This window comes from Lepidochelys olivacea (assembly GCF_965140295.1).
Source record: "Lepidochelys olivacea isolate rLepOli2 genome assembly, chromosome: 1".
NCBI classification, from domain to species: domain Eukaryota; kingdom Metazoa; phylum Chordata; order Testudines; family Cheloniidae; genus Lepidochelys; species Lepidochelys olivacea.
In genome coordinates this window covers 195,559,819-195,574,954 of record NC_140411.1, presented here as the reverse complement: position 1 = coordinate 195,574,954, position 15,136 = coordinate 195,559,819, and the positions used below count along the sequence as shown (strand labels likewise).

At 41.2% G+C, this 15,136-nt stretch overlaps 1 protein-coding gene across 1 annotated transcript in view; it reads right to left on the bottom strand.

Moving 5' to 3' along the window:
- CIP2A (cellular inhibitor of PP2A) overlaps positions 1 to 14,742 on the bottom strand; it is a 35,007-nt gene extending 20,265 nt beyond the window's left edge. The window contains exons 1-8 of the mRNA XM_084636467.1: positions 14,456 to 14,742; positions 9,013 to 9,160; positions 7,175 to 7,287; positions 3,724 to 3,818; positions 2,978 to 3,074; positions 1,227 to 1,349; positions 911 to 1,056; positions 266 to 341 (exon numbers count right to left, since the gene is read on the bottom strand). Coding sequence (XP_084492593.1) covers positions 266 to 341; positions 911 to 1,056; positions 1,227 to 1,349; positions 2,978 to 3,074; positions 3,724 to 3,818; positions 7,175 to 7,287; positions 9,013 to 9,160; positions 14,456 to 14,557 — 900 coding nt within the window. The 5' untranslated portion in view covers positions 14,558 to 14,742. The remainder of the gene's footprint in view (positions 1 to 265; positions 342 to 910; positions 1,057 to 1,226; positions 1,350 to 2,977; positions 3,075 to 3,723; positions 3,819 to 7,174; positions 7,288 to 9,012; positions 9,161 to 14,455) is intronic.
- Between the last annotated feature and the right edge of the window lie 394 nt (positions 14,743 to 15,136).

Below are 15,136 nucleotides of genomic sequence, written 5' to 3'. Positions count from 1 at the left end.
AGGTTGCTGTATGACTATTAATCTTCAAAACAAGAGGAATTATTTCATTTTATGAACAGTGAAATTGACACAGAGGTTAATTGCCTGATCCCAGAATATACTGAGCACCTTCAACTCCCACTGATTTTAACAGGACTGAATACCTGTGAGAGAGATTTGGTTAAGGCCGCAAAGTATCTAGAGACAGTATTAGAAGTTAGCAGCTCCTGATTTAGGCCAAATGCTTGGTAAATTAGATTCCATAGTTTCTCTCTCTGTAAAATACCTTTGATGATGAATCAGGATCCCTTCCATGAAGAAGGCCTAATACTTGATTGAGGCATGAGGTGAAGTGTTCATATCTAGATTTTAAATGAGAAAAAGTAAACTAAGCTCTTACTTCAATGACGTAGTTACTCGATTAAACATTTATGAACAGCAGTGGATTAAAATGCCCTCTTCCAGCCACATCCCTAGAATAGTAATGAAAAGCCAATAGGAAGAAATAAAAGACAAAGGAAACATCCTCCATCTTGTAACTGCTATATTCAAAAAGACTAAGCTACAGTTTAAAAATCACTTTCTCCTGAAGCTTGTTTTTGTATTTTATGTTTCTATCTAAACATTTTTTTTTAAATAAAAGGAGTACTTGTGGCACCTTAGAGACTAACAAATTTATTTGAGCATAAGCTTTCGTGAGCTACAGCTCACTTCATCAGATGCTGTAGCTCACGAAAGTTTATGCTCAAATAAATTTGTTAGTCTCTAAGGTGCCACTAGTACTCCTTTTCTTTTTGCGAATACAGACTAAGAGGGCTGCTACTCCGAAACCTTTTTTTAAATAGGAACTCAGGATGTTAAGTTTCTTTCATCATTATTTGAAGATGAGTCTAAAACTGCAACTGGCTAATTTTACAAAGCAAAGTCATACCTAGTGAGATAATCTGCAATTTTGGGGTTCTTCAGCAGATCCATGAGTAGATCAACAGAATATTTTCTTGTCAGTGTGCCATCGCCGTTTACAAGAATGTTGAATATTAACTGAAATGTCTGATGAATGTTTCGGGCATGGAAGAGCTAATAAAAGGAAATGAGAGCTATTTATGCTACAACACCAATAAATCATCTCCCACTAGTCAAAACAATCAGAACAACCGACTCAGTCATTGTGGTTACTCGATAGTTTTACTCAAAGTTTACAAATTTCAGTGAGATTTTCATTACAAGACTCCGAAATATTTACTTACCTTTTCTCCAACTTCTTCATTTAAAGTCAGGCTTGATAATATCGAAAGTGCAAACACGACCATAGTTAAACTACTATGGGCCAAGAAACTGATCAAGGTACGATAGAAACCCTTCACGTCATTCTATAGCAAAAAGGAGAAACTCATTAGCATTTGACAGTTTTGATGAGAATATAATTGATAGAACTGTCTGGAATAATGTTTTATAAACAAGGATTCAATCTAGCCTAAGAACTATTCTAAGGTGATACCCAGAAAAAGGTCAGTGAATTACATGGGAAATATACAAAATGTGATTTCCACTTAAGGCACATACCGGTATGCAAAGTATCCTCTAGAACAGAAATTTTAAGTCAAACTTGAATGGTAAAGAAAAAGGGGAGGAAGGATTTTCACTCATTTTACAAGATGAATGGAATGCCATTTCATGAACATATGTCTTTATAGATAAAAGATAGCTATCATAAATGGACACCCGATTCCTGTCTAATTCGGCTATATTTTTTTCTTTATAAATATCAGGGTTACAATGGAGGTATACTTTCAATGACATCTATGGAAGGATTAACTTCCCCACATGCTGGAAATATCTATGTATGCTCCTAAATAGTTTGGAAAAGCTGAGGGTACATTTCACTTTTCCATTTTATTCCCTTAATTAGGGTGAGAATTATTTGGTGAAAATTTTAGCTTTAGTTTGCCCTAAGGAACCAGGAGTAACTTGAAGGGTGTTAACTACTCCCTAGGCTTTTAAGTAGGATCCTGTGTACTCTAATTCTGCAGCACTAGACTTCACCTCATGGCACATAATTATGCTCCAAATTCTCAGCTTTCACTAAAAAATATGTTTGGAGCCTATATCATAGTAGAGAAATCTAAAAACAACCAAGACAAGCCAAATGTAAAGCAACAGGATGATGTCTGCTTGAGTCTGCAGAGAAGCTAACTGAGATGTGGATTTCCCTTTTCACTTTAATCTGGCCCCCTGGATTAATTCCAATGGCATGGAATCTGTCTTTCCCCCCCCATAAAATGCCACAGTTTTTCAACTTTGCTGGGAATTCATCACTCAACTAAAAACCACACTTAACGTTAATTTGTGTAGTGGAGGGAATAACAGTGAAAGTATACTACTGTTGAATAAACTGGTGTCGATGCTGAATAAGGGCATGAATCCAACATCAAGATCAGGGGTGATTTTTGCTTTCTTCTCAGATGGGCAAAAGCCTTAAGTATTCAAGTTATGCCAAAAATCAACACTGGTTATCCAAATCCATCTACAATAGTAACATGAGACTGTTTTAATGTTAAAGATATAAAGAAGATGCCATGCTTTTACACTGACAAAACTTAGCTTCTCCCACAAGATCTCAACTGGTGGGTCAGAATCAGACCTCAACTTAAATCTTTCACTAACAAAGCGTGGAAGCAGTAGGTGCAATCTGAACTAGGTGGTAATGGTGTGGACAAAGCACAGAGAAGAGCCTGACCTCCTGAGGTCCCTTCCAACCCTGATATTCTATGATTCTAAGAGTAGGCGCTTCACATTAAAATTGAGGAAAACGATCAGTGGGATAAAGTGGGACTGCAAGCTCTGGAGGGAAAGTTGGAATCATCACTGCATGAGGGATGGGGAGAAACAGGATGTCTGTGAAAAGGAGCTCTAAGTCCTCAAATGATCAGATTCTGACTACTCTCTTCCTTTCCTCTATCCCCAGAAGAGAAAATACATAATCAGAGAAGTTTCTTACCAAAGATTTTATATGAGCTTGAACAGAGAGATTGTGTCGACAAAGATTTGCCATTAGTCCCAAACATGGTATCGTTAATTCATCTTCTGTTGATTGACTAAAAAAAAGTTCCACAGGACTTAAGAATTTAACGGTTACAGCCATTTAGCTTCATTTATATATTCAGAATTCAATGAAATCTCCTTCTATATATAAACATCCATCCAAATTACAGTCATGTATTAAAAGGACATTTATAAACTTGCAATGCATATTCAGTATGGGAAAGCTACCCACAATACAAAAGTGAAACCAATCATATGACAGTTCATTCATGTCTATGGTCCTGAACCGGCAACGGGCTTCAGGTGCATGTAAAGTCACTAGAGCTCTACACAGGCACAGGGATCTGCCAGCACAGAGCTTGTTGTAGAGTTGGTGGTTCAAATTGTGAAATAAGTCTAAATGACAGGCAGAAGTGTTCTGCTATTTTAGTTTTTTTGACTTATTTCTTCAAAAAGCTCAAATTCTCCTTAAACTCTACCAGCTGTTGAAAATCATAAGTAAATGCCCCATCTTTGAATATTCTTTGCAACAATAGCATTTTGAAAGAGACAAATGTCTGGTAATTTAGAAGCAATTACTACATAATTTATGCTACATCCAAAGCTTGTGAAATAACACATTAATGAAGCTATTAAAGAAAGTTTAGAAATGTGTTTAGCTAAAGATTTCCTCCCCAGAAAGAAAATTGGACACATACTTACATATGACGCATTAGGAATAAAATCAATTCATCAGTATTAGTGCTGGCTTGAAAAACTCTGACATTGTAGGTTAATCTCTGCAGAAGTTGAATACTCTGAAGAAATAAAATGAAGTCAATTATATAGCCTTCCCACGGCATTCTACTGTAGAACATGGACATTTGGTGTTCAGACTAGAGGATACTTCTCTACAGTTTAATGAGTCATAAGAACAAGCAGTGTTAATTTTGAGACTTGATCACATTTAGATCTCATTAAGTATAAAGTTATGGTATTACAGAAACAATGTAGTATTGATACATGTGGGATATTCACCTAGCATATCTTTATTTAATTAATGAAAGCAAGGTAACAATCTTGGATTAGTACATTTGAATGCTCACAAACACATACAAATTGCTTAGAAATAGGTTGCCCAGTTCTCCCACACAGCTTGGCCAATAAACTTGCAATGAGGTGGAGGGATTCTCTATATTTAACTGGGTTTCAGTGGGGCTCCTGAATTTTTTTTATTTTTTTTTTAAACAAATCCCATATAACTATTTAGAGACCTCCAAAATGTAATCCACAACAGCAATAGTATATTGTAAGCAGACATGCATACTAAGAAGAACAGTATAATTTTTTTTTTTTTTTAACATGAAGGCTTTTCCCCCAAAGGAATATGGCTTTTTTGTCAAAATGGAAAATTTCCATAGGAAATGTCTGTTTACAACAAAAATTTTCCCAGGGAAAAAACATTTTCCTACAAACTGTACTATAAATACGCCCCCATTCCCCTTTTTATGTGCAGAGAAATGACAGTGACTCACTCAACTCACTCAACTTCCCAAAGTAGCTAATTTGAGATTTGACTGTAAACCTTTACATAGCATAGCCAAGGTTATCACCCAAATACATAACCTAACTTACAATTTCTAAGTTAGGAAAGTGGGGAAAAATATAAATATGCTGGTTGCCACTACCCTCAACACTTCACTGCTATTTTAAATGGGAATTTTCATACTGAGAGAAGCTTTCCTATGTTAGACACCAGACAAACCCATGAGCTGCTTCAGTCGCCTAGTGCCTTAACAGTCCCCCACAGGCCCTCTGACCTGTGGAGAGTCCCCTTAGATCAGAAGAGGTGGGCTCCAATGGTGACTCAATCTGGTCCCTGCAGATCCCTGTCTAAACACCATCAAAGGAGTGCAGTATTGTAGGCAGATCCTGTTCTTTTGTCTGTCTTTTCTCTCTACCATAAAGAAAGAGAGAGCTGCAACACAACAAGGATGGCAGTGAAGTGACAGCTGGGAGACCAGTACCAGCTAAAAGAAAATCTACAGGGATTAAAAAAAGCATTGCCAAATGCTCTGGGTTAATAAAGAGTGAACCAGTGAAATCAATCTGGGGAGGACTGCTTTAAGAAGAATGAATAGGATCTGCCTGAAGCTGCTGGTGGCAGAACATATATGGCAGGGTCTAAAAAAGTACAGCCATTCCCATTCTGCCTTGTCTGATAGGTCTGGTTCCGCCTTCAAACAGCAGTGAACAGATGGCAAAACGAAAACATGGACACGCTGTAAGTAACCTGCAGACCGTTCAGTGGGAAAAAGCCAGTTTTCCTTTCATTAATGACTGATGTTAGAGTAGACACAAATAAGTTGACCAGAGAATCACTGTCTATTGGTATTTATATCATTCATTCTCCCATCCATGAAAAGGGATAGAGATGTCTGTCTCCTTTGTAAAGTGCTTTGAGATCTACAAATGAAGGGTGCCGCAAGAGATGGGGGGTTAAAAGGGTCTGTAACAAAAATTTAAAGATGGAAATATGCAAGACAGCAGAGAGATATCAGACTATCAAGAGTGATATCCTAAAAGCTAATACTTGCTTCAAAATAATAGAAAATGAACCCACTCCCCCCTCACTCATTTCTTGAAGTAAACATTGCCAATTTCTAAGTTAATAGTTTTTGTAAATTAGAGCGAGGTGAAAACACAAGATAAAAGTAAATAAGCAGTTTACCATAAGTAAATACTGAAAAGTAGTCCTAAAACCATTTGTACATCACTTAGATACTACGATGATGATGATATAGAAAACTTTGAGACAGTAAATAAAATATACAACTTAAATACTTTGATTCTATATATCAGGGAGATCACCTTGAGCAGCATTTCGCAAATGCGGCCACCAAGGGCTCTTCTTGCAGCCACAGCCTCCTGAACAGCAATTGAGGAAGGGAAGAAGTGGCTTTTCCTTTCTGGAGCCACAAACGCCAGAGGAGCAGGCAGCTGATGTGAGTTGCCCACATTCCCAGGGGCAGTGGGACATGGGCTTCCACCCTGGGGTGGTGGGTGGCAGGCTCTGGCTGCAGGGCTTCAAGCTCAGGCTGCAGGCTCACCAACCCCCCAAATGTTCCGGGCCCTGGCACTTCCCTCAGCCCTCCATCACCCCTGGCCCCCACTGCCTCCCTACCCACCTTTCTATCCAGGGCTTAATTTATTGCCCGGCTCGTGCTAGGGCTGAGTAAGTCTGCTGTGAAAAGTGATATTTGTTATCATCACTCTTCACTGCCTCCGAGCTATATAGTAAGTCTGCTGTTTAAAGTATATTAGCAAACATACAAGTATCAGTTTTCACAGCAGTAGACAGGTTTCAGAGTAACAGCCGTGTTAGTCTGTATTTGCAAAAAGAAAAGGAGTACTTGTGGCACCTTAGAGACTAACCAATTTATTTGAGCATAAGCTTTCGTGAGCTGTAGGTCACGAAAGCTTATGCTCAAATAAATTGGTTAGTCTAAGGTGCCACAAGTACTCCTTTTCTCACAGCAGTAGACTTACAGATGCTCCCCAGGTTACGCAAGACCCAACTTACGCAAATTCACACTTACGAGAAAAGTTCCGTAAGCTAGAAATAGGAAGGTTTTTTGGGCTCCGTAACTGTTGGGTATACGTTTCCGACTTACGCAAAATTTGAGTTACGCAAGGTGTACTAGCGTCTGTACTAGCTAGCAAGTCTAAAAAAAGGAATAAAACAAAACAAAAACAAAACAAAAAAGACAAGACCATGCAAAGCACCTTATTTTATTTCTATTCTGTTTATGTCCAGTAAAGAAGAGACAATTGTACATTATTTTTTATTATTGAGACAGCAAAAAACCCTACTTAAATAAATTGTGATTTGGACATGTATATGTGCATATTTGTTTTTCCTCAAGTTAAGTATTTTAAGAAACATTGTCAGAGCAGCCACCATCAAGAGTTGGTGGCTGCACGCTAAGGCCACCAAAACATTTTTTGTGAGAATTCCTGACCTTGAGTTTCCTAAAATGCATGATTTCTATTAGGGATCCCTGCTTATTAAAAATATAGCATTTTTGGTTTTGTTATAAATGTTTGAGAACAGACTCTTCAGAAGAATTAACTTTAGGATACAGATAAAATATTAAGCATTATTTTGTCTTACCTGTAACAATACTGGATCATTAGGATTTGTAGAGCTTCGGTGAACCACTCCTGCCAGCACGCTAGTCAAATTATAAGTATTCTGAAGAGCTTCTCTGGTCTCTTTGTCCAAAACTACAGTGTAAAGTCATTTGTTAATGTTGTCCTGCACAATTGCAGTTAATAATAAAAGCAGCATTAGCTAGCAGTCTGAGCACTGAATTGGGAACCAGTAACTCTGAGCTCTATCCCTAGTTTTGTTGTTGTTGTGTGTATGTATTTTTTTTTAAACCAGCTTTTAAACTTTGTACATGCTCTGTGACCATGAGCAAGTCAAAACTTCTCTCTGCTTGTTCCAGACTACCTTCTGCCTAAATGCAACATGGGAACACTTCCACTTACTTCACATGATGTTGTAAGAACCATTCCACCCTGACTAAAAAACCCTCTTGAAGTATTATAGGCCAGCTGCACAAAACTGTCAAGCAGCTTTGTTAGCCTGTGCAGAAAAATCTACCTGTAGTTCTTCAACCAAGATGCGCGGGGGGCGGGGGGGTTAAAACTAAGTTTACTCACAGATCAAACACACGGCAAGATACAACTACTCTTCGCTCTAGTGAGTAAACAAGCAGACTTTTACAAAGGTGATCACTGCCATTGCAAACTATCCAGTCTCAAATCTACCTCTAACCATGACCCATCACCCTCAGATCACATGACACAGAATATAACTTAATAGGCTTAAAACAGGCATTTTGTCTAGGTTACTGCTACACATTTAAAAAAAAAACTGTTTCAAGCTCTAGGAACCCATTAAAATCCTTTACAAAAAAAAAAAAAAGATTTAAAACAGACTCCAACTATCCCGTATCATACCAACATACAACCAGATGTAATAAACCTAAGACAACCAGCCCCCTTCAAATGCCCTGCAACCTCTTTCATTTCCCAACTTTTATGGGCTAGATGCCAGAAAGCAAAGATCATCCTTCAAGCATGCCCTGGAGATTGGCTTGAATCACCCGGAGTCTGTTAAAGAGCAGAAGCAAGTTCCAAATGTGCAGCCCCATAACAAATGCCCTGCCAGCAACCCTCTCTTTTATCTCAGACACTTCTGCTAATTGCACTGTGAAAGAATCTCAAAGGGAAAGCAGCTGTCAAAGAAAATGAATACTGCAAGTGTCATTCAGTTACACAAGCTAGGTTGATGGGGAGAGAGAGAAGACAACCACGAACTATATGGATTGAGGAACAAACTTCTCCTATGGGTGTATTACAGGGGTTCTCAAACTGGGGGGAGGTCATTACATGGAGGGTTGCGAGCTATCAGCGTCCACCTCAAACCCTGCCTTGCATCAAACATTTATAATGGTGTTAAATATATTAAAAAGTGTTTTTAATTTATAAGGGGGTGGTGGTGTCACACTCAGAGACATACTATGTGAAAGGGATCACCAGAACAAAAGTTTGAGAACCACTGGTGTATTAGATAGCTGTCAAGCACAGGAGCTTTTACGTAGTTCTCTGAAACATCTGGTATGGGCCATATTAGAGACAATACTAAACCAGATGGATATATTTTCTGATTCAGTTTGGCAATTTCTGTGCTCCCATAGAATGCAAGATATTACACATTGCCAGGAATAAGATATTAGAAAACTAAATACTTAATTTTGTTACAGTACATAGTTAATTATTCCCCATCCCTCAAATCAATGCAATTTACACAGATAGTATAGCAGATAACTCACTTGCAAATGCAACCTGTCACAGATTCCAACTGTTTTAAGACTTATTAACAATCTTTGAAAATTTAGCTTTAATTCCCCAAAAGAAAAATTAAAGATGTGAACAACTTACCTAGTTGTGACAGCAAAGTAATCACAGACAGGATTAGACATGGACTTATATTTGGGTCCTCAATGAGCTCCGCTAAACAGCTCAGACATTCACTTGGCAGTATTTGGTTTGATGCAAACAATCTTGTTAGCTTCAATCCAGAGATAACCTAAAAACACATTTTAAATTAAATAAGTATTATATAACTGCAACAATATTTGTCTCAGTTCTGCACAAGATTCAGAGGGGAGTTGTATTTTCAGTTCAATGCAATATACTGCCAACACCAGTGGCATCCTTGATAGCACACAGATACTTTCGCTTGCCTCTTTTAACCCACTTTTGTTGAATTTGTAAACTCTGGAAACATGTTTTTCATTACAGTAACTCCTCACTTCACATTGTAGTTCTGTTCCTGAAAAATGCAACTTTAAGTGAAACGATGTTAAGTGAATCCAATTTCCCCATAAGAATGAATATAAACAGGGGGGTTAGGTTCCAGGAAATTTTTTTTTTTGCCATACAGTACAGTACTATAGTTGAGAGGTGCCCCCGCCTTACCCCATACAGTCACAGCCCACTGGCATTGGAGACAATGAGGCAGGCAAGGAGGCTGAAGGTGCTGTAGGCTAGGAGAAGCACGTTGCTCAGCAGCAGCTTCCCCTATTCTGCAAGCACCAGGGGCAGGGGGCTCAACCCTCTGCCCGCCCACTCCACCCCTTCCCCAAGCCCCCACTCTTAACCCTTCTCTTCTTCCCCCCTCCTTTACTCCGCACGCAGCATCCTCACTCCTCCCCCCTCACTCCCGCCCACGGCAATTAGCTGGCTTGCGACATTCAGGGGGCAGGAGGGTGGACACGGCGCGCAGCCTCCCCCCTTCCTCCCCGCAGCAATCAGCTGGTTTGCAGCGTTCGGGAGGCAGGGGGAGCCTGCATGCCAAGTCCTCACTCCTCCCCCGCCCCCTCCTGAATGCCACAAGCCAGCTGATTGCCATGGGCAGGAGGAGGAAGGGGAAGGCGCTGATCCGCAGGGTCTACCAGCGGCTGGGAGATGCTGTGGGGGGGGCCATAGGGGAGCTGATGGGGGGCTGTCAGCTGTGGACAAAGCAGGCAGCCGTGGACAAAGCAGGCAGCCAAACAACATTATAGCAAAGCATTGCACAACTTTAAATGGAGCATGTTCTGTAATTGAGTAGGGACGCAAGATCAAAACACCGTTAAGCGAGAGGACATTAAGTGGGGAGTTACTGTACTGTATGTGTCCCCTTTATATTTGAAAAACATACATTTCTTCTGTTTCGGACTCATAATTAACAGTTGGTTTACTTTGTGCACAGCTCTACCAATTATACCACTGGGAATTGATTTTAAGTTAACAGCTGCTGCAGCGTGAACACAAATCATTACTAGTTTATAAATACAAAAATACTACAAGTCTGTATTTGTACATAAGAAACATACAGCATCAGGTAAGTTACCCACCAGTTTATATATCTTTTAGGATAAAAAAAAAATTGGTTTTACATAGCCTGGAAATGTATTGTTTAAACAGAATGTTTGAAAATTAGTTCCCAATTAAATATGATAGACTAATTCACAGTAAGACACAGATTTCAATAAAAAGGCATTATTCTGTACAAAGATATGAAATATCATTCACAAAGAACTTATCTGTTGTATTAAAGAATGCAAGGCAGAAAGACTGAACTCTATTTCTTCAACTCCAAATTAGTGGTTGTCAAAGAAAGACTTGTTTTCTTTTATGTAGAACCATCAAATTAATTAAAACACGCTGGAATTAATCTCATTTTAACTCTACAGCCTATACCATGGAATAGCTTGCTAGAACTAGTATATACAATAGACAACAAAAAAATTACAGCAGTTATGTCTACAGTTGGTTGCTATAGACAATGAAAAACAAAAATGAACGAACATGGAAAAGCTACAGACAGACTCATTAAAATATTAAATTAATTATCTTCATTTGAGCATATTTTGAAAGTTATGCAACTGACAATTTCAGCTGTAAAACATTCATGTACCACTCATAACTCGCACCAGCAGACTGAGCGATTGGCTGAAACAAGAAATAGGGCTGAGTGGACTTGCAGGCTCTAAAATTTTACATTGTTTTATTTTTGAATGCAGGTTTTTTTGTATATAATTCTACATCAAGTGCATTTTGGGAAAACAAGGTTGCTTAGAGTTTTAACTAGGGCTGTCAATCGCAGTTAACTCACACAATTAACTAAAAAACTGATCACAATTAAAAAAATTAATCATGATTAATCATAGTTTTAATCGCGCTGTTTAACAATAGAATATCAATTGAAACTCATTAAATATTTTGGATATTTTTCTACATTTTCATATATATTGTATTCTGTCTTATAACTGAATTCAAAGAGTAAATTATTTATTACAAATATTTGTACTGTAAAAATGATAAAGAGAAATAGTATTTTTCAATTCACCTCATACAAGTCCTGTAGTGCAATCTCTATCGTGAAAGTGCAACTTACAAATGTAGATTTTTTTTGTTACGTAACTGCTTTCAAAAACCAAACAATGTAAAATTTTAGAGCCTACAAGTGCACTCAGTCCTACTTCTTGTTCAGCCAATCGCTCAAACAAATGTTTTACATTTAATCGGAGCTAATGCTGCCCTCTTCTAAATTACAAGATCACCAGAAAGTGAGAACAGGCATTTGCATGGCACTTTTGTGGCTGGCATTGCAACTTATTTACGTGCCAGATAGGCTAAACATTCATATACCCCTTCATGCTTCGGCCACCATTCCAGAGGACATGCTTCCACGCTGATGACGCTTGTTAAAAAAAAAAATGCATTAATTAAATTTGTGACTGAACTCCTTGGGGGAGAATTCTCCTTGGAGGAGAAACGGCTCCGTTTCTGCCATATATTTCATATTATAGGCAACTCAGATGATGACATGATGTTCATTTTAAGAACACCTTCACTGCAGATTTCACAAAACGCAAAGAAGGTACCAATGTGAGATTTCTAAAGATAGCTACAGCACTCGACCCAAGGTTTAAGACTCTGAAGTGCCTTCTAAAATCTGAGAGGGACGAGGCGTGGCGCATACTTTCAGAAGTCTTAAAAGAGCAACACTCCGATGAGGAAACTACAGAACCAGAGAGGTGTTCTGATGGAACCACCAAAAAAGAAAATCAACCCTCTGCTGGTGGCATCTGACTTAGATAATGAAAATGAATATGCGTCAATCTGCACTGCTTTGGATTGTTATCAAGCAGAACCCATCATCAGCCTGGACGCATGTCCTCTGGAATGGTGGTTGAAGCAAGAAGGGACATAAATCTTTAGCACATCTGGCACGTAAACATCTTGCGACTCCGGCTACAACAGTACCATCAGAACACCTGTTCTTCAGGTGACATTGTAAACAAGAAGCAGGTAGCATTATCTCCTGGAAATGTAAACAAACTTGTCTGTCTGAGCGATTGGCTGAACAAGAAATAGGACTGAGTGGACTTGCAGGCTCTAAAATTTTACGTTGTTTGGTTTTTGAATGTAGGTTTTTTTGTACATAATTCTACATTTGTAAGTTGAAATTTCATGATAAAGAGATTGCACTACAGTACTTATGTTAGGTGAATTGAAAAATACTATTTCTTTTGTTTTTTTACAGACTAAATACTTGTAATCAAACATTATAATATAAAGTGAGCATTGTACACTTTGTATTGTTGTAATCCAAAAATATTTAATTCTTAAATAACAGCATTTAATATAATAAATCATATTTAAATAATCTATTACAGTAACTCCCCACTCAACGTTCTCTCGCTTAACGTTGTTCTGATCTTACGTGCCTGCTCAATTATAGAAAATGCTCCATTTAAAGTTGTGCAATACTTCGCTATAATGTTGTTTGGCTGCCTGCTTTGTCCACAGCTGGCAGCCCCCCCATCAGCTCCCCTTTGCGCCCCCCACAGCACCTCCCGCCCGCCGGCAGACCCCACAGATCAGCGCCTTCCCCCTTCTCCTGCCCGCGGCAATCAGCTGGCTTGCAGCTGGCTTGCAGCGTTCAGGAGAGAGCAGGGAGGAGCGAGGAATCAATACACAGACTCCCCCTCCCTTCCCAACGCCACAAACCAGCTGATTGCCGAGGGCAGAAGCCAGGGGAGGAAGGGGGGAGGCTGCGCGCCTAGTCCCTTCTCCCCCCACCTTCCTGCCCCCTGAATGTCACAAGCCAGCTGATTGCTGTGGGCAGGAGGGAGGAAGCAGCATGCAGAGTAAGGCGGGGGGAAGAATAGGCAGGTTAAGGGTGGGGGCTTGGGGGAAGGGGTGGAATGGGCAAGCTGAGGGTTGAGCCCCCTGCCACTGGTGCTTGCAGAGTAGGGGAAGCTACCACTGCTGCTGAGCAATGTGCTTCTCCTAGCCTACAGCACCTTCAGCCTCCTTGCCTGCCTCATTGTCTCCAGTGCCAGCGGGTTGTGTCTGTGTGGGGTAAGGCGGGGGCACCGCCCAACTATTGCAAAAAAAAAAAAAAGTTTCCCTGGAACCTAACCCCCCTGTTTATAATCATTCTTATGGAGAAATTGGATTCGCTTAACATCGTTTCCACTTGCAGTCGTATTTTCCAGGAACACATTTACAACGTTAAGTGAGAAGTTACTGTATTGTTTAATCACGCAATTAATTTTTTTAATCGCTTGACAGTCCTAGTTTTAACATGTATTTAGATTTTTTTAACCCGATCCACAGCGCTGGGGAAGGAGGCTAGAACCACATTTTAACTGTAAAGACACATGTTATAAAATAGATTCCAGCAATTTCTAAGGAAATTGCTTCATTCAAGTCTCACCCCACGGCTTTGTTTGTTAATATTTACAATTTCTAGTTATGAAATGACCCCCCATTGTATTATCTGTAGATCAAACTAAGAAGTGCTTTGGCGTGCATAAGAGACTACATAAATGCAGAATACGATTATTAAATGACAGCACGAAAGTATTAGCATATCTTCCAAGGACAGTCATCCTGAAGCTTTGACCAATTCAATAAGTTAAAAAGTCTCAAGCGTATGCCTGCCTTTTAGGCTCCCTGACAGTTGCCACTGTTTTGTTTTATAAAGGCATATTTTTTAAAGTATTTTTCCTTTTCTCTATTCCTGTGTGAAAAGGTCCAAACGAGCAACAGGGTAAACCGACTTTTCCAAGCTTAACACGGATTTAAAAAAAAAAAAAAAAAGCCGCCCCCCCCACGCTCATCCCGGGACTCCCGGAGCTGGGGCTTTAAGGAAACACCCACCCAGTATTCTAGGACCCCACAGTAACTCCCCACCCGCCGAGCAGAGAGAGACCAAGGAGGCGGGCTAGGAGCAGCCCCCAGCCCGACGAGGGGTGTGACGCAGGGAGCTGCGCGGTGCCCGGCTCCGTCTCTCCCGGGGGCCCCGGGCTGACCGCGCGCTCACCTCCAGACTGCGCTGCAGCAGCGCCGCGTGCGCTGGGCTCTTGGCGGCCCGGTACTGGGCGGCGGCCAGCAGCAGGGACTTCATACAGGCCGAGGCGTCCATCCCGCCCCGCCCGGCGCCTCACGCGCGCAGCCGGTTCGCAATCGTATTTGGCGCCCGCGCCGCCATCTTAGCTCCGCGAGCGTCCGAACTCCGGGGAACCAGCCCGCCCCCGCGCGGTGCATGACGGGACCGGCGCGAGCGGAGGCGCTGGCCATGGCGCTGTGGGAGGGGGACCCTCTGCGCGGGCATCCTGGGAGCTCGGCCCAGCGGGCGGGGCGGAGTCAGGTTCCTGCTGGTGCATGCTGGGAACGGCGGCCGCCATCGCTCTGTGGGGATAGGGTCCCGCCCGCTGCCCATGCCGGTGGACCGTACCGTGGGAAGGGAGGCCGCCATTGCTCTGTGTAGAGAGAGCTTCGCCCTGGTGCATGCCGGAAGCCCAGGGAGCGTGGCGTCCGCCATCGCTTTGTGGGGGGGGGGGGGTCTACCACGTTCGGTGCTTGGGGCGCCCGCCATCGCTCTGTGGGGGTGCGCTCGGCAGGCGGCGAGACCAGGCAGCTGCTCGGTGCTTTGTCCTTGCTGGGCGGGTGGCCCAGTGCCCGGCTGGCAGCGGGGCTGGCACAGTGTGTATCCTGGGGGAGC